The sequence below is a fragment of the Dryobates pubescens genome, chromosome 5 (genome assembly GCF_014839835.1).
Source record: "Dryobates pubescens isolate bDryPub1 chromosome 5, bDryPub1.pri, whole genome shotgun sequence".
NCBI lineage: Eukaryota > Metazoa > Chordata > Aves > Piciformes > Picidae > Dryobates > Dryobates pubescens.
Window position 1 is genome coordinate 29,353,668 of NC_071616.1, and position 20,345 is coordinate 29,374,012.

At 42.6% G+C, this 20,345-nt stretch overlaps 1 protein-coding gene across 1 annotated transcript in view; it reads right to left on the minus strand.

Annotated features, from left to right (window-relative positions):
* Window positions 1-20,345, minus strand: part of RIN3 (Ras and Rab interactor 3) — a 49,869-nt gene that overhangs the window by 20,854 nt on the left and 8,670 nt on the right. The window contains exons 3-5 of the mRNA XM_054162184.1: window positions 19,997-20,111; window positions 4,660-4,732; window positions 1,563-1,654 (exon numbers count right to left, since the gene is read on the minus strand). Of these exons, the coding sequence (XP_054018159.1) occupies window positions 1,563-1,654; window positions 4,660-4,732; window positions 19,997-20,111 (280 nt within the window). The remainder of the gene's footprint in view (window positions 1-1,562; window positions 1,655-4,659; window positions 4,733-19,996; window positions 20,112-20,345) is intronic.

Here is a 20,345-nt window from a genome sequence, read left to right on the forward strand (position 1 = left end):
GACAGTACATCCTTTTTGGAAATATAGATAACAGCCAGATCCTTTGTGGAACAACCAGCTTGCAGGTAGACATCTTACTGCTACCCCCTCAGAAAACATATCACTTTGTAATAAATAAACAGCAGCATAGGAGCATTTCAAGAGTGTTAGCTTTACATTTGGGGCAGCAATTGTTGGTTTTGCTCCAGGAAGCAGTAAAGAGCATCGTTCATTACTCTGGCCTGTTTGACTTCACTAAGAGAGAATGGTACTCTAAGAAGTTAGGATCATTTCCCAGAAAATCTTTACACAACAGCACGTTTTCTTCTGTGGTCAGAAATTTTCCTGGCATGCAGTGTACTGTGACAAGCAAACCTCCAAATATCACCACTTTTATGACTGCCAGTGTACAGGAGAGAAGGAAGGAGTCTACCACTAACACTGCTTTGGTGCTCATGCTTCAGTTAATCCTGCCTTTCAAAAGCTGCTGGAGACCACTGGCTCAGTCAGGATTACCTCTGCTGGCTCAAATTGAGCTGAAGGTTCAAGAATGATGATATACTTCTTGCATTTTAATCCAAATGTTTACACTTATTGTAATGAAATCAATAATAGGTTTGAAACTAGCTATCTCAAGCTGCAAAGTACCTTTTTTAAGCAGTAAGTGCTGTCTGGGCACCCACACTCAAGGATGCTTTAACAAATTGGAACATATTCAAAACAGAACACGCTGAAAGTGTTTAGAGGCAAATCAGATGGTCAAATTCAACTAAGCTGTGTGAACTGAAACTAGTGGGGTTTGCCCCTGGCTTCTGGGAGGCATAATGCCAAAGATCCAAAATAGATCTCTGAAACCCCAGGGTGCTCTAGTGATTATCTCTAAGGGAGCTAACTCTACAGCTTTCACCACAGCTCGGCTGTTTACAACAGCTGAGATAAAACTGAGAAACAAAGTAGCATGAGAGTGGCTAACTGGAACAGCTGCCTGGAGTACAGGGTGATAAATGGGGAGGCATAGGAAAAAAAGTCCTTTAGTTTACAGGTCTGCATTTCCCAGCTCAGTCACTTTATACATCTTAACTAAAATTAGCTAGTTTGGTGCTGTAGTAAAAATAGCAGCCCTTTTTGCGTCTGATTAGTGTGAGGCAAGAGAACATGCTGGGACACAACACCAACTAGAAATCCTGCAAGAAGCAGCAGAAATAGCAAAATTCAAAAATGTCATACTTCCATCAGCATTGCCCCCACACACCAGAAAGGGAAATCACAAAGATGTTTTCCTCTTTTCATGTACCTCAGAGCCAACTATATCCAATGTGTGTAAGCTATCTGAGAGGCTGTGGCATGCTTTAGTTGCCTCAGCTTACACAGTCAGACAGTAGGGTCTCATGCCACGCAGAGAAGTCCACGTGGAGTTTTATGTCCAAAGGGGAAAGTGCAACACAGTTCTATAAACACAAAGGTCTATAAACACAAAACACCTCTCTTGTACTTTGAAAATAATGGTTCATCTGTCCCCCAGGTGCAAGGCACCATGTTTCTCAGAAGTCTGAGTGAAACTCTGGCTGATTTGAGAGACTTACCTATCCCAAGACTAGAGATAATCTCAAGGTCTCGAAAGCTACTGGCTTCTATTATTGCTTGTGGCAGCTTCAGTGTGAAGGGCAGCAAATCCCTGTGAAAAGAAACACAGTAAAAAAACTACAACAACAAAAAATAACACAGTTGACAGGAACTCCAGATTTATTCTTGGTTTTAGTGATTGAATTGGTTCACAATTTCAGCCCTACTCTGCAAATATCCCCGGTGCCGTCAGAGGAAGATCTCACAGCCAGGAAGACATCATAGACATGGTACCAGCTTGGGTTGCTCTGCTTTCAAAAGAGATGGCCCAGCTTTTGTGGCAATGCTTCCTGCTGTGCCACTGCCTTAGTTACTGCATTTTGACTTCCTCCTCTGAAAACAGGAGGAACGCCCCTCTCCGCAGGGGTGGCCACAAGAGTTGAAATAGTTTCCCATGAAAAGTAAGGTGTTGCAAATCCTAACTTCTGTCATTAGATTTTTATTTTGGGTGTGTGTGGAGGGCATTTGCAGTCCTTTTCTTTCTGTTGGCCCCACCCTGCTTCCTCTCTTAAAAATCAGTGTAAGGCACATGGACACCACAAGGCTCAGTGGGGTTAGGGAAGGAAGACCCTTTCTGGGGAAGGGTAGACCCTGGGTGAAGTCACAGACAGTGATGACATGCTGCATGACACTAAGAAAACACAAATATCCCTCTGCTCTCCACTCTCAGACTTCTGATTCCATGTCTCTGGAAAGGTGCTGTATTTTCACTGACAACAGACACAGTTCCTCAGAGGTCATTAGTTGGGTTTCACTGAAACACACCCAAGTCTCAATTTAATGGAGCTCTTGGGCCAGCAGTGAACTGTTCAGGTTTGCCTCTTGGCCAATGACAATTCACTAAACCAGTTCCTACCTCAATTCCTGTCCTAACAAGGTCTAGAAAAGGCAGAAATAAGTTTCTCCAAAATGTAGCAAGGAATGGTGCAGGATGACATTACACATCAAAAAGTTGAGCAAAATGTTCTGCAAGCTGCAGGAAATCGTTTTAGAAAAAGCTGGCATTGTGAGTATGTGATCCCTGTCACACAAACCCAGACCCCCAAAACCTGTGTGACAGAGTCTGTTGGCAGAGGAATGCAGAAGGGCTGTTGTTGCCCTTACTAACAGATACATCCTACTGACGTACTGTGTGTTCCATAGGTTCTCTGTGCACCACCGAGCATTCCATTAGCATATTGTTTGACATAAGCTGATGTGATCCCAAGATTACTCTTCCTTCGTAATTGATATCATGGTTAAAAGAGGAAGAGGGTCCACAGACCTTCTGCTTGCTTGATGTGATTACTATATTCATGAGTAGTTCCCTTCTATTTTATTTGCTTTAGCTCCCCCTTTGTCCCCCCACATCCCTAAATCTACAGCTGAAAATCTGGGAAAATTAAGACATTACCCCAATAAATAGAATCTGGTTCTATTTATGGAGCAGCAGCTTGCGGACAAGCCACTATGTCTCCTGCTACCTACAGGTGTTATTTTTATAATCTAAGGTAATCTAGCCAGGCCAAACTTTCTTTTGAGAGACCTGTCAGTCTTAATAAGCTGTTTTCAGCTATTTAGAAATGACTACTTACAACAGCTCTGAGAGCAGACCCCTCCATTCACCATCACAGAGAGCACCTACAAGCTGCCAGCAAATGGTAAGTCAGTGCTTAAGCAGCCTTTTTGTTACCTGCTTCTCTCAGAAAATTATTCCTTATTTATCTTGCACTTTGGCAGTGACTTGAGAAATCACATGAAGCACCTGAATGTCCGTTTGACACTCAGAAGTACCATCTATCACAGGAGCTAGCAGAAAAAGCTTTTTTTTCTGGGACTCTTTCTTAAGCCATGATCCTGTCTGGAGGAAAGCAGAAGTGAGCATTATTTTCCTTCCCATCAGGCATTTGACTAGAGATGTCCAATTTTTTTTTGCATTTGGGTTCTTTGCCTTGGTAAGAATGAAAATTTTACATGGGTCCAGGGATTAATTTATGGTCACTCTATAGGGTGCGTGTACACATCTAGAAAAATATCTTCTTGTTGATGGGGGTGAGACAGAGTGTGGTCCCTTACATGCAGGTAGGAGTCCTGGCCCAGCAGCACTGATCTCTGCTGGCTGCAGAAGCAGCCTTCAAAATAGCATGAATATTACTGGCTGGGTAAACTGCACCACACTGTAGCATACCATAGATAGACTGTTCCTGCTATGTGGCCTAACAAAGTCACTAACACAACAGCCTTCTAAACATATCCTGAATCTGCTTTCTCCTCTTAAATGGAAATAACTACTTTAAGAGTCATCTGAGCTTTTAGAGAGGTCAAAAGTTTATATCCAGCTGAAAAATGGACCTTCTGCAGCAAAAATGGAGTAGACAGGTTGTAGAGATATTGCTGCAGTGTGCTTGCACAACCACACAGATTAGAGAAGACTGCAGGCACACAGGTTTAATTACACAGAGAGACTCATCAGCTACCAATCAATCCTTCCTCTAAGGAAAATGACCTTACAGGTCTTTCCAGTCTCCATGCCCACTATACCTGGTATTTCTGTGCTGAGCAAAACCCCAAAGTCTTTTCTTTATTATGTTATTTTCTTTTAAAAATGTGGCCAAAGAACAGAAACTGTTTCAGGGCTATTTCCCTGACAGATTCCCCATAGGTGATTAAGTGATCTGAGTCTCTGTCAGACAACAGTGCACTAGTGGATTTGCTGAGTTGCTGCCAGGTGTGTGTGGATGCTTAAAGCTGCTTACATAAGAGACTATTAATCCAAGACCCTTGCCCTCTTTGCCCTGCGAACCCCAGTTCAATGCCGCAGTTTTTTCTGCATTCAGCCCTGCAAAATGTCAGGTAAACTTTCAGCTTCAGGAACAGTTGTGGTTATATTATGCCTGGCTAGAAATTAGGTGATCCAGCCCCATCATAGCTATTAGTATCTGAAATACTTCCTGTTCTGGCAGGTTAGAGTAAACCAGAGGGAATGGCAGGGGCTGTGCTGTGACTGGATACTGGGGAAGGGCACTCTAGGGGAGACAGCAAAGCAACTGCTCCATGAAAGCAATGAATCCAACTCACCTACTGACACAGTAGAAGGCAACCAGTTTGAAGACATCCTCAAATACAAGAACAGATCCTTCCAGGTACAGGACTGATGAAAAACAAAAAGGCAGTGAGCAACTGTTTTTCTTGAGCTCTATGGTAAAAGAAAGCTGGTGGGTTTGGGTCACATATCTTGCATTCTGTGATTGTCCAGTTTTTCCATGATTTAACACAAAAAAGCACAGAGAGAGGGCCAAAGGCAATGACATTCTTCAGAGAAGCACTAGAAAAGAAGTGTCTGGCTTTCTGAACAGTTAGCCTAAGGTATCAGAGTGTTGTGACAATAATAGAAACAATGTGATAAAAAAAAAAATAAATAAAATCATCTGTTCAAAGTCAAAGGTTTTGTTACAAGCCCATCTGTCCCTAAGGATATGCTGATCTGCAATATGTATGGGGCTGACCTTGTGACTCTCCATGCAGGAATCTAGATTGGTCTACAGGGAAAAAGTTCTTTGAAGAAAAAAAAAGAAATATAAATTACTGTTTCATTACATTCATGTGTGTGGTCTCTGACCTGGGTGATGCAGGCAGTGTGAGTACAGCCTATTTGTCCCTCCTCTGTCTTCTCCTTCCCATTGTGTTATACAATGACAGCACTTTCCTTTAAGTGGCAAAATACAATCTACACCACAATACACAAGTTTTGAAGTGGTCCTCCTTTATAACAGCATGCTATGGCATTGTGTAGCCCAAATCTCACATGGTATTATAGTGCTTTTGGCTGCTAATCTTGACAAAATTCCCTGTACAGTGAAGAAAATTTCACATTGACCCAAGGCAGAGAGGAAGAGATGGATCTGCAGGATCCATCTGCTTGTTTCATAGTCTCATAAATTGTGCCTGTATGTAGGAACACACCTTCACAAAAAGAGACTGACAAGTCTAGGAAAATCTGCAGTGCTTACTGGTGGTGGAGAAGTGGAGCCCCAGAGCTGCACTGTTCCTGCCATGGGAGCATGCCAGGAGTCCTTGGAGAGCAAAACCAGCTCACATAACAGTGCCCTCAGCAGCTCTGCATCCTTCTCTCTGTTTTCCAGGCAACAGTTCAGAGCTGTGGACATAAAGCTCAGCTATTGTGATTCTGCTTCCTCAGTCTGCCATAATTCACAGCCCTGTTAAATGTCTCCAGCTCCACACCCTGGCTGGTTATCAGTTCCCCTCCAAAGCAGAGTCTCCAGCATCTGAGGGAGGCATCTGCCCGGCCCTCCCCTCCCAAAAGCACTGGCTTTTGTTCTCCAGCATGCAAAGTATCCCACTGGAAGGAAATGCTCAAGTTTGTCTCTTGTTCATCTTCACAGTTCATTCCCAGAAAAAGGCATTTCCTCCTTTTACTTCTCCCTTACTCCTAGCCCAGGCCCAGCAGGTTGCTGGTTTGGGCTGAATACACCAATGGAGCCATTTTGTAAAGAGGCAAAGGCTGTGTAATTCTCAGAAGTCATTCCTAACAACAACTGGTCTTGGATCAGCATGAACAGATCAACCTCAGTTTGTGCACTGGCATCAGACTGCAATGTGGAATTTAAAACATACCTCAAGCAAAACAATTCCTTTCCATTGCTTTTCTCCTACAGCTGGAAAAATAAATGTTCAGCAAAATTGTTTCTTTTTCCATAATAAGAACCATATTTCAGTCAGGGATTTTCATTAAGCTACCATGAACTATTTCTATAGTTTGGAATCCATCTGCTTCACAGCTCTAACACAGGGAACAAAAATAAAGACAAAACTCATTGCTGTTCTAGAGAATGAACCAAAACCCAGGAGTCTGAAGTCACTCAAATCTCAAGCAATTAAATAAAGCCCTTTGTGCACATGATGTTTTTTAAGGACTTTTTTTTTTTTATCTGTTAAGAACCACATGTTTACTTTGGCATCCCAAGGTGCAGGTGTATGCAAGAGAGTAGGCTGCACCTGTACACATTTACATACAGGAGCAGATCACTTGGATTGTGACTAGTGATTGTTTCTGTGCTTGGAAGCTCTGCCATTTGGGAGCTTGAATTTTAGATAACAGAATATTAGTCCATGCCCCTCAGTGTCAGGAATATCCCCCCAGAAGTGTCTTCTTGTCACACAGCTACTTCTCTAATACACAGTTAAGAGCATAAAATATCACAAATCACCAGGAATAATATACCTAAAGAAGTCTGGGTACAAAAGGTGCTCTATCTTAAGGACAGGAATTTTCTGCAGGTGTTTAGTAGAATCTGGTCTGTCCTTGGTTCTCTCTGAAAGGTCACAGAAGGTAACAAAATCAAGCATATTTGTCAGTAGGCTGGAATTTGTAGTACAGAGATGCAGAGCTCAGCTGGGACAATTTTGGGTGGCTTTCAAACAAGTACAAACAGAAAAACACTACTTTAGATGGACCATTAGTCAAGGTACTACAGCTTATTAGGATTAATACTCTGCCCAAAAATTACTGTGAATGGTGACAGTGTTAAGCAGCCTGCACAGGGCTACTGTGGCCACTTGGACCCACTCCCAGCAGAGCATCCACAGGGAAAGCCTTGCAATGTCTTGTGGGGAAGGCCTTCCTTGGAAGAAACTGTGATGCTTTTTCCTTAACCTGTTTTGATCTAGATACTTGCTGACCACAATCTGGCACCACTGCTCAGTGGTTCCTGACTGCTTTGTTGCTGGGTGGCAGATGATGGGTTCAGTATAGGAACATCTCCTGTGGGAACGGTCATTTGCTTGTGGAGACCATAAAGTAGATCGTGTTGCATGTTTCTGATTTTTGGAAAGGTGCAGGAAACAAGAAGTTTGTACAGCTAAAAGGGTTTTGCTGAACCTTAGACACACCTTGCACTGAGAAGACAGTTAAGGTGCTCTCCTCCGGTTGTGGATGTGTTGTGGGTAGCTGGGGACATTTCCCGGACAGGAGCCCTGCTGCGCAGGGACAGGTGATGTTGCCATTTATAGACACTCACAACTCTTGCAAAAGCTACAAACACTTTTCTGCCAGACTGCTGAAAACTGCAGGGACAAAATTCACCATCCTTCAGCTCATGAAACCGCACCAAGGGCACCTTAAGAGCAAGAGAATCTCCATGTAGCACCAGAACAGTGCCAAGATGTTAAGAATATGATCAAAATCAACAGCAAAAATAGGCTGGGCTCTGTGAGCCAGATGTATTGTCATAGCACATTAAGTTTTGGCTGCTATTTAGAAGTCAGCAGGGAAAAAAAAAAAGACCTTCAGGAAAGAAAAGGGGGAATGTGTAGGTCAGTGGACATTTTTGGGCAAGCTGGAACAAAGATACCAGAATTAATTGAAAAATTTTATAGGGGTGACAGAAGCATTAGCAATACAAATTGGTGATACACTGCTGACCATACTCTCTTTTCTGTCCTTTGAGCAACTCAATAAGCAAACAAGACATGGCCAGGTTATGAGCAACACATAGTTAAGAGCAGACAATCATTCTCTTTACCACACCAGCATGCCCTGAAGAGTGTCATCTTTACGCACTGACTGGAATCTGCCTTCGTGTTTCATCTATTCTTTTGATCTCCCCATCATTTCTCCATCCTTGGGCATTCTGCCTTCCTTTCCTTATTGATTTTTCCCCACAGAATTGTATTTGCTAGTCCTGTTGTTTTGGTCACACGGACAAACCACCCTAATTTCCATTTTCTCACTGCTTACATAGGCTCACAGGGCCCAATTACTTCAGCTTCGTCTTCCCTAAGGGTACTGTTAGTCCCATTCACTGGTTTTGATATCTGTGCAATCATTCAGAGACATTTAGATTCAGAGATATGAATTCCAGTTGTGTTCACAGAGGACTACTGAGAAGCCCTCAGAAGCCCTGGTTGCATGCGCTTGAGATGCTCTTGCCTCTCTAGATGCTGTCAAACTGTGAGATTTGTCATCATGAGAGTGATCCCAGTTTTCTAGTTCCATTTTAAAGCTTAAGATTATAACTCCACAGTCTCCTAACCTGACCTCTCATTGATGTTTCTCTTCTTTGATATGTCTATTGCTTGATATCACAGTTGTCAAGACCATGACTGCACAGACCTTTGCAGCAAGGAGCACTGCCCAATTTCATTGCTATTCTGCTACCCTCAGGCCTTTCCGTGCTATGAAGATGGGATCACTCCAAGGCAGATGTTACTGACTTTCCTACTTCCAGATCCTAATGCTCCTAGCTACAGCATGGGACAGGTTAGCAGTTTCCTACCCCTGGGGAATAAGCCCTGAGTATTGTAATGGAGTGCAGTGACTGCCATAGCATGGGAACTGAGGCTGTTGCATTTGCCACAATACATTGTGCTTTACAGAGCTGAGTGTGAGATGTAATTCCTTCAGGTTATTGCTTCAGTTCCCTGAACACATGCAAATCTCCTTCTGGCCTTTTCTCATGCACTAAGCTGGTGCTGGTATTAGGAGAAAGAGCTTTACCTGGATAGAGGGAAATTTAGATTACATTGTTTGAAGTCCTTAAGGTGTTTAAGGTATCCTTCTACAACAACTCAGTCTGAAAGTTCCCGGTATCTGTCCCTGACACTGTTTGTTGTAAAACTATTTGATGACCTTCTGCATGGTACTGTATGGCCTTCAAGTGCTGTGTTCCAACACTGTTTATGTATGTGGTCTTCTCAAGGCCTTTTTATTTTGTCTGAGATCTGATGCCTTGGTTTCTTCCATCTGATACCTAAGCTGTAGTTTCCTTTTTGGTTGCACAGTTCTTAGGCAACCCAGGTCTGTTTTGTCTTTCTTGGCTTTTCTAGTGATTCTTTCATGAAACTGTCAGTTATTCCTGGTTTTTCCCCTCATGAAGGAATGGCAGAAACGTCCCTGATTTGGACTTCTGTCAGAGTCTGCTATTGTGCATCCAGGTCATGCTTCCTCAAAGGATTTCAATTTTATGGTTTCCTATAGAGTTTATTTTTTCTGGCCAGGATGAAAAAAATCACTGCTGGTAGCAGTTCCTGGGAAATTGAAACTAATGAATTACAGAAGTGATAAAGTGCTAATGGGCTTGGGTCTCAAGTGTAAAAGATCTATTTCAAAACTATGTTTTTCACTAAATATAAATGCACTATGCAGAATGATATGAACACCATTAAATAAGAGGCAAAACACAATGTTTTTCACTCTTCCGAGGCTGGGGTTGAGTTGTGAAGGGACACTCAGCAGAGTTCACTGTTTCCCTGCTTACTGTATCCATATCCTGATGCTAAGAAAAAAACCTACCATCCTCATATCTAACAACCACAGGGGCCTTTGCCACGTCAGCTCATCCACATCCAAATGGGCAGCACCTTGGTGTTCACACAGATTTTATGACTTTGGTTCACCATAAACTCCTGCTGCCTCCTAGTGTCATTGACTCTGCTGCAGAATGATCGAGCAGAAACTTATTACAGTCATCTTGCTGCTCTGCTTCCTCATTTTTGCAATTAGTGTTCCAGGAGGGGTTGAGAAGGTGACTCTCAAGAGTACATCAAGCACAGATAATCCAGCTAAAAGAAAACTGTCACAGCTCCTCAGTGCTTTCCTTACAGATATCCATGTGAATGGTCCTGGCAGGCCCATGGGCACTGCCAGCTGTTTCAGGGGTTAAGAGCAGAACACAGACTGGTGAACGGCTGTTTGGTTTCAAAGCACTTGCCCTCCTTGTCAGATTCTCACTCTGCATCTCCTTTGCATTGCTTGAACAAACACCTTGAAATCTGTGGAAATTCCACACCTAGTTTGCACTGTTTCTTCAGTCAGAGGCTGGGGAGATCCAGGACTTCATCCCAAGACCAAAAGACAACATGTGGTTTAGCTGGAGTTTTAGATGTAGCTCTGAGATGAGGCAGAAAACATGTGAGCACTGGGAGGACTCCCAGGGACACCAAAGGGAGTAGAGTGACACATTCAATAGGCATGGCTCCTGCTGTAAGCAGTAGGGTACTGTGGGATCATAGCTGGAGAAGTCACATTATCACAGGCAATTCACCATCCACCCATACATTACAATGGCAGTACAAAACTTATGCTGCCTAGCATGATGATTTAAACTACAGGGGCTCAGGGCTATGGCTGTCAAGACAACCCAAATATAGATACCTGCAAATGGCTCTCAGAAGGTAAATTCATTTGGTAGAACTTTGTGAAGTAAATTAAGGAACCTCTCCCCTGTGCCTCATACAACAGGAAGGATGCTCTGACTTGAAGTTCCGGGGGATCAATTCTTAGCAACAATTTTCAGGTTATATAGATAATCCTGAGATTATTTTATGTGACTAATATATGGTCTCATACAGATGTATTTTATGGAGAACATTTTTTTTTCCCATTTACTTTGGAGAAAAGTTTGTTACTCTGGCTTTGAGATACATCACAAAATACCATAGAGCTGAGGTTAATCATAAATAAAAAGGAAGTTTTCTGAGCATTTTAAGGGAAGTTGTCCAGTACCCAGAACTGTATTCTACATGAGAGACTTCCAGGAATGAAGACCACACTTTCCAAAGATGAGTAATGAAAGGGACTAACCAGCTCTGAAATGGCAGAGGTCAATTGGGTAGAAAATAAAAGCAAAAAAAAATATATATTTCTGCTTCTCAGAGCTGCAGTCCCACCTAGTTGCCAGTCTAGTGGAAGAAGGCCTTCTGATTCTCATCCTTCTGAATGGGGCAGGTTGCACTGTCACTGATTTTGAGGGTTCTACTCAAAGGACAAGGTATGAGGTCCTTACTGCCCTCATTTTACTTCAATCACTATCCTATTTACTTCATTTACAAGTATAAACTCTTGTTTATTGAGCTCTTTAAGATTTTCAAATAGCGAACACTGTCCAAGGGAAAAAGTCCAGTTCCAGTTTAGCTGTTGAGACAAGGGCACCAGTATTATGGATACTGATTCAGAGTAGCTGTTTCAAAACTGTTCAGCTTTTTGGGTTATGTTCAAGGTACTAAGCAGAGTAGGATAGGACAATATTATCCTAGAACAGCACAGATAGTCTCTGACTCTGATTACACACAGTTTTTGCATCGTGCTTCTTCGGAGTGAAAAATAAAGGGGGGAAAAGAGGGCAAAAAAAGCCAAAGTGAGGATTAACAAAGTTAACAAGATCCTGAGAGCTTCTTTCCAACAGGCTTTCCCTACAATCCTGCCAGTTTAAAACCTAAAGTAAAAATGAAAATGTTTGCTTGGAGAGCAGGGAGTTAACTCTTCAGGATAAGGGTTTTAAAAAGAACAGAAAAAACCCACTCGCTATAAGCAACCAGAATGTTTCCAAAACAACTTGCAAACCACAAAGAAACCTGGCACTGCTACATCCTGAAAAAGTAGCTGTACAAGTGTCTCATGTTTTAAAAGTGTTTTATGTTTTAAAACAAACAGTGCATCAAAGAGATGTGGAACTTGTCTTAAACGAGAGGGACGGGGTGAGACTTTCTGCATTTAGAAGAGAAATGCACTCGCAAAACAGGTTATAAAATGTGTTCTCACAACGTGTTTTACAACATTCCACAAGTCCTCAGTCACTGTTCTGCCAAACCAAGACCCTAGGCTCCTACTTCATAATGGTCTCCTGACAGTGTCCAGTAACAGGACAAGGGCAATGGCCACAGACTAGAACAAAGTAAGGTCCATGTAAACATAAGGCAAAATTTCCTTACTGTGAGGGTGACAGAACACTGGAACAGGCTGCCCAGGGAGGTGGTGGAGTTTCCTTCTCTGGAGACTTTCAAAATCCACCTGGGTCCTGTGCAATCTGATCTAGGAGAACCTGCTTTAGCAAGGGGGTTGGACAAGATGGTCCCCAGAAGTCCTTTCCAACCCCTACCATTCTCTGATTCTGTGATATGTCAGACTACTCTCCTTTATGCCAAGGTATCTACCACACTGAACAGGAGTAATGTACTATGGGAAAATAAGATACCAGCCTGCATACCCAGAGGACTCCTTCTGTGCAATTAAACTGCTTAAAATTTGAAGGTTAAGGTTAACTACATATTCAGCTACTAAAATCACACATACTTCTATTGATTACCTGGCTAATCCTTGAAAAGTAGTCTTGTACAAGTTCTGCTGCTGAAATGTATGATTTGCTTAATTGAGATGGAATTAGGGAAATCAGCTATTCTTGGCAAGAGAGGGGAAGAGGAATCTTCTCTCCCAAGGGCTTTGACAACTCTTTTGTTACTTTTTTTCTAGAATACTTCTGCTTTTTTTCCAGGCTAGTCAGGGCCAGAGCTGACAAAGTTCCTTACTTCACCTCAATCACACACTTCATTGCACAATAAAGAAAAACATTCCTCTGAAATAAACCAGAAAAAATGGCTTCCTCATACTAAGGCAGCAGAGCTGCCTGTCAGGTACACAGAAAACACAAAAAGTATCTGCACTGCAACCTGCATGACAGAGAGGAAGATGGGGACCAGAGGGGAAAGAAAGCATGGATACCTGTGACCAGCAGATGAGGGATGCTGAGAGTACTTCTTGTGACAGCAGTGTCAGCACAAAGTTACAGCCTGAACTCACCTAAAACCTGGATCTTGCCTCTCCTAGGGCCTTTGGCCATATCCTTTTCCATCTCCTTTACTTTTATTCATAAGGCTGCAGTAGGGTTACAGGCATACTGACGTTTTTGCTTTATATATATTAAGCAAAATTATGTTCTGTAGTCAACCTGAAGCTGCAGATGCTTTATGACCTTTCTGGCTGGTAGAGAAGTCTCCAGGGTGGTTCATGAGGTGATTGCCATAAGAGTCCCCTCTTTGTCTATCTTATCGCTGAATAGCAGCTTGGGGTATCATAAAAAATATAAATAACTTGATCTTTTCACTCTGTAATGTCAGGTTTAGCTTCTCATCCATTCAGAGGAAATCAGAACTATAAATAGTCCTATCCCGCTTTTCATGCCTTGGTTTGCAGTGTGAAGAATTCTCCTTTCTGGTGTTATAAGCTGCAGGGTTTCCACTCAAGGAGACCAACCATTTCGGTTAAAGTGACCGTTTGAAAAACAACTCTGGCGTCATTACAGTGATGACAGAAGTAACTGAATGTGCTTTCTGATTCCCCCCTCCACCTGCCCTCTGACCAGACAGAGGCTGCCTTGAGATGTTTGACTTAGGAAGGATGGGAAGTACATTTACTCCTTGGATTGTCCTACTCCAAGTGAAAAGTCCCTTTAGGATCTGTGCAAAACCAGCCCAGGAGCCTTGTGGTGCTATTTACTCCACATGATGAAGCCTATCTTGGCCCACAGCAAGCTCAGCTCTACAATATGCAAGGGGCATTTAACTGCATCAACAGGGCATTGCTGGGCCTTTTCATGCATGTTGAGATACCTCCTGTGAGTTAGTACAACTGGAAATCGGCACTGATTAAACCGGGTGAGCACATTCTCCCCCGTACACAAGGTACCTACCAAAGATTCTGTTTTCTACCAAAGCTTATGTGTTCTGGGGGAGATGACAGGAGAGGCACTAACCCAGGAAATATTTATGGTTTATGCATTTTTTCACTGCCACCTCTCTGTAAATCTCAGCAGTGTTTCTCCCAGAACCTGTGTCTTAAGAAATTTTGAACTGCTTTTCCTGCTGTACTGACACAACCCTTCTGAGAACTGCCATCTGCCCTAAGCTTGCCCACAGACTGACTCAGTCTCACATGGGATCACTCAGGCTGGCAGGGGGCTCAAGAGTCTCTAGCCCAAACACCTGCTTAAGGTAGGGTCAGCTGTGAGGGCAAACCAAGTTGCTCAAGGCTTCATCCAGACCTGTCTAGAAAAACTCCCTTGAAAATCTGCAAGTGCTACCCAAACTTCATCTTAGAAGTCAGTGCCATGAATGCCAGCACGTACCTGAGTTCATTCACTTTAGCTATGAAGTGAAAGCTCCCGTGTTTCTGACTTCAATCAGTACCACAGGCACCTTTTGGCACCTTGTCCATTTCCATTCCAGTTCAGAAGGGATCAAAAATAAATGCAATTAAGGTTAGTTTTAAAAATTAGATTGTTTTCCTGTAGGTTGTTTCCCTAGACCTTCTGTTTTCTGAGTCTTTATGAAGTTTTAAGGTTACATCTTTAGGTTTATCTCTGCAATTGTTAGGGATGCCTCTCTTTCTGGAAACAACAAAATAAAACAAAATTTCTGTCTATCTTGACTCCACTTCCTGATTCCAGCAGGCAATGTGTTAGCAAAAAGACTTGCAAAACGAAGGAAGCTATTGCAAGAGCTGCCAACACTTCCACAAAAACATTTCTATCACAAAGATCATCTGCACAACTGGCCACTCTCATTAAGGGACTTAAGTTGTGAGGAGGCTGCAGTAACTGAGCTAGCCACCCATTTTTTCCCTATGACCTGATTCATGTACTACTTCAATGCAGTTCATGTGGGAAAACACCAAATGACCTGCTGTGCCATGTTACCTGCAAGGATTTTGGTCTCTGAATTGGTTCTTCCCTGCCTCATGCTCATTCAGTGAGCATCCTCACCTAGTGCTCAGATCTACCAACCCATGCAGACACACAGGCAGGGTGGTAGTAATTGTGATCTGCACATTTTTGTGCAGACACTTGGAGACACTTTACTTTAGCTTTCCTATTTGATTGTGTTAAGGCAATTTCAATACCTCTGTTATGCTCCTGCTCATTCTGTGTTTGTCTCCAGAGAAGCTGGAAGGCCAGAGCAGGCAGAATTTTAATTTAAATCTCAGAATTTTCCAATGATAAACAAAATAAACACAATGCACACAAGGCTTCACTATAAACCTCTCCTTCATCTGTTTCCTCATTAATTTTGGAGGCTCAAGTCAGCCTTGGCCCAGTGTGTTGGAAGAGATGCTTCTGAACTGCTACTCCTGTTGGCAGATTGTCCCTGTGGCACGTATCTTCATAACTGTGAAAGTAAAAACTACTGCCATTAGCTGCACCAACAGTTCTATCATACTCCAATGCTTCTTTCAAGCTCTCAGTATATGTTACTTCAAACATGGTCATTAACTTGAAACATCTGATGCTTTTAATACTGCCACAATATCACTGATCTCAGTGGAATGATTTCTGACTGTTTACATGTAAAGTGGAAGGAGAATTGGGACCTGAGGCTACAACTGGATAGCTGAGAAGAGCCAAGGGTAGGAGCCAGCTGAGGAAAGGGTGCTCAGTTCTTGAGGGATGTGAGGTTAGGGCTCCATTTTGGGATGAAGCTGAAGCAAGGGATAACTCCCAAAACTGAAAGGGCACAAAGCAGTTACAATTTTAGCAGAGCTTGAGAGGTATCTCTCAACAGTGCATCTCTAAATGGAAGAAATCTTGTAAAGCAAGCCTTCATTCTGGGAGTTCTCCACTGTTGTGAGCAAGAAGGAAGGGATCCTTCAGGCCCAGAAGCAGTGCCACAGAGATCCAAGGCTTTGAAAGTTGCTGAAAGTTCAATGAGAATGTTTTGCAACTCCATGATGAACTATGTGGTTAGCTCCTGTTGAGTCTACCACACCTGCTTCTGCAGCCAGGCTCTGGAGGAATAACAACCACAGATGAAGAAATAGAAGAAAAGATTTTCAATCTAGTCTCTTCATTCTCCTGCTTTATGATTCTAAGGGCTATTTCATGAAACAGATGAAAATTACTCAAGGGGAAAAAAAAAATAAAGGAAAAGGGTTTCATTTCTTGACCCTCTCACCTAGTGGGCTCTTTGGTGATTTCCATTAAAAAAAATCAAATCTGGCTTCCCCTCAGAAAACTATAGTTCCCTAAATATTTCATCAAACATCAGCAGAGCAGATCTGGTATAGGGAAAAGAAAGTGAGAAACAGTGACCTACAGTTATCTGGCACTGTAATGCCTCTGGGGTTTTTTGTAGTTCGGTGAATGACCATCTCTATATGGATCTCAGGGGCTGGGCAGCAACCTCCCTACTGTCATTATGATACTGGGGAAAACTTCTTCAGCTACTATCTGCAAAGTAGGATGGGATGAGAATAGCTTTTTACAAACAGCTGAGCAGTGAAACTTGCTGTTTAAAGCTGCCTAGGGTAAAAGTAAGAGATGGACATAACTGGAGAGATGGCACAGAGCCACCTCTAAGGATAGCACATCTTTCTTTCTGTCACTTGTGAAGCTGAGATTGCACTGAGTTCTTGTGAGAAGGACAAGAAGTAACTGGGAAGGTCACCCAAAATAGGAAGCTGAGATGGGTTGCAACTTGAATTTTAACTGGAAGGGCGGATCTCCATCAAATCTGAACTATGTATGTCAGGGCAAATTTAGCTTTCAGTTTACATCTGAATGTATCAGGTCTGGGGAATCTAACAAGCAGAACCATGGGAGGTAAACTGTTCCCACTTCTTCAAACCTTTTAGGAGGAGTCAGCTTTCAGAGAGAGGGACAAACAGCAATCCATAGAGCTTATAACTGCTTATGTGTCAACTCAAAAAAGGAAATACTATGAGCAGGCCACCAAAACCAAACTTGCTTGCCCCCAGTGCAGATGGGAAGAGTGATTACTGAATATCAGGGGGATTACAACTACTCCTGTTGAAGGACACTGGAAGGACATCAGCTCTGCGACACTTTAGGCAGACTCAAAGCAAGTAGCTATCAGGAAGATTCACCTCCCTGTTTGTCATGTTCACTGGTAAGCTGAAGCTTCCTTTTAGCAAGCACAAAAGAACTGAAGAGGGACATTCTAAAGACTAGACTGCCTGGAAAATCCCTGTCAATTTACAGTAGTCCTCAGGCTATGCAGCCGGTGTGCTGTACACATTCTCTGGAACTGTAACACTGAACTTCCAGCAGGCTTACATACCACAGATAACAACTCTGATCTGCAGTTACTCACCAGCATGCTCAGAGGTCTACTAACCTGACACTTACAGAATACTAGGGAAGAGTGAAGGGCACTTAGTTAAACTAAGGCAATCCAGACATACCATGGTACTGAACAAGGAAGGTCAGGTTCTAGCCTTAATTCTTTTAAGGCATTCAGACAACATATAATTTCAATTCCTACAAAAGTAGCAGAGTCTGGAGTAACAGAGACAATAAGTCACAGCTAATGTATTAGGTTACTCCAAGACACAGATTTACCATCCCCTCCTTGTGCAAGATATAGTTGTTTGGTTTTACTAACATGAATTACTTCAATATCTTCTAAACTCAAAAGCCAGACTATTTACTACTTGTCATTTATGACAAGTGACCATTTCAATGCACAGTGTGGTCCTGTTAAAATGGTGCAGGATGGAGAACTGAGAGACTTTCTACAGCTCAATGCTTATAGAACTCATGCAAAATAATTAATGTGAACATCCACCATAGGAATGCATCAGCCTCACAGCTGCAGGGATTGCTGCACATGGGACAGCAGTTCTGCTTTTTGAATGAGAGCTATATTTTAATTACCCTCCTCCACCTACTTTGCAAGTTGTATGGAAGCACTGGAAACTGATTTAATTCTTGTTCCTATCAGAAAGCCATGCCTCTGAACACATCCTTTGCATTAAGATAGTGATAAATTAGAATAGTAAGCAAGTCAGTGTGAAAAACGTGACAGAAAAGTCTTTCTAGCTAGGCTAGCTCTCAGTGAAAATGTTGCACTACATTTTACTTTGCCTGTCCTCAAATAAAATAGATTTTAGGGCACAGGGCACAAGACAAGATGTATAAATGACATTTCTAGGATGACAGGAGTCAATTTTTTGTCAATTAGCCAAAGAAAAACTTGAACCATCAACACTCAATTCCCCACCATGCAAAACCTATGCCCTAGGTCAACTTCAAATAACCAAATAAAGAAACAAGTTTCCCCACCCCGCAGCTAACCCTTGCCCTTGTATTTTTAGTCTGGACACGTGAAGTTGTGGCAAGAGGTTTGCTGTTCCTGCCCTCATGCAGGAGCAGTGAACACGTGCAGCATGTCTGCAATTGTGTGCTCCAAGGTGCGTGCAGATGAGAGAGAGCTTTCCTGGAGGCATGCAGCAGTCGGGCAGGCAGCTGCGCTCTCTGCAGAAGCAACATGGTGACAATCTGTGGTCTGTGCTTGAGATTTGAGCAGATTAAGAGAGTCACTTGGCCCCCAGCTTTGAAGTGTGTTTATGCTGCAGAGGTATGCAAAGAAAGGTATGAAATGCTAAAAACTAATTTGAGCAACTGTCGAAGGGAAGCAAATAAAGCACAATGTTGGTCAGCAGAAACCCAAGTGTAGCACAGGGTAACACATGCCCAGGGAGCTGGCTTTGGGGCAGAGCTCAGTGAGAAAGGATTTGAATGTGTTCATATAAATAAATAGTGTGAAGTTCTTCTGATGAACTCTTTCAAGTGCATGTTTCTATGATTGTCCTGAAGTTCCTGTGTTTACAAATCACATAATCATAGAATATTAGCTGTTGGAAGGGACCCCTAGAGATCATCAAGTGCAAGCCCCTTGCCAAAGCAGGATCACCTAGGGCAGGCCACACAGAAACACATCCAGGTGGGTTTTGAAAGTCTCCAAACAAGGAGACTCCACAATGTGTCTGAGCAGCCTGTTCCAGTGCTCTATCACCCTCACAGTAAAGAAGTTTCTTCTCATGTTGAAGTGGAACTTCCTGTGTTCCAGCTTACACCCACTGTTCCTTGTCCTATTACTGAGCACCACCAAAAAGAGACTGGCACCTTCATCTTGACACCAACCACTCAGATATTTACAGATCCCTTCTCAGTCTTCTCAAGACTAAACAGCCCCAGTTCTCTCAGTCTTTCTTCATAGGATGTTTCTTGCAAAGTGGAAATCATATGCCTTACACATCCATTTACACTGAGGGATGCATCAGATGTGGCTGTCTGTGAACTGGGTTCCATTTTGTTTGCTCACAGCAGAGTTGGCTGTCTGATTTGGAACGGCACCGATACCATCAACCCTGCAACCCAGATGCTTTCCAGAAACAGCAAGGCATTGAAAACAGTTTAGGAGTAACTGGTTGTTCGGTACAACTGTATGAGGTGCATTAAAAGGGACTGTAGCAAATGTCAAATGCCTGGTGAGCCTCACATTCAGTGGCAGAATAGAAACAGAGCCAGTGAGTTATCCTGTCAAAGCCTTGCACTTTGCTCAGGATGTTTACCTAGTAAAAAGCAGCTTCTCTTGCTTGGTCAGAGTGCTGAACTGCTCTTCTAGGGGTACTTATTTATTCTGTTGTGAGTCTGTAAGTGATAGCACAAAGTGAAGAACTACAGAGGAGCTGAGGGAAATATCAACTGAACTGCAAGAGCAAGATATGCAAGGAAGCTGTTCATTGTCTGCACGTTTACATAAATACTGATGAGCACAAGAGTCAGTACAATAATCACAGCAAGACCAATAAATGTAAAGAACTTACTTGATTTTTCTTCTTTAATGTTGTACTCCAGCACACCAGGAACCTTGTCCTGCACAGGCAGGCAGACTGCAAGGATCATATTGTTCACATTACCCTCTTTCCTAACCAAGAATATCTGAAAAGGCAAAAAGGAATCAAGAGCTTAGTTTCATTACATGAACTTCTGAACTTTATTTTAGGTCATTGGCTATGAAGTTTTGTATCAGTACAATCCAACTTTAAAAGTTCTTATTTTAGCTCTGTTCCACTTGGTTGAACTTTACATGACAAAAATAAAGAATAAAGAGACATTTTATCTGGGTGAAATTCAGATCTTGGAAGGAACCAGCAATATTTGTACGCATTACTG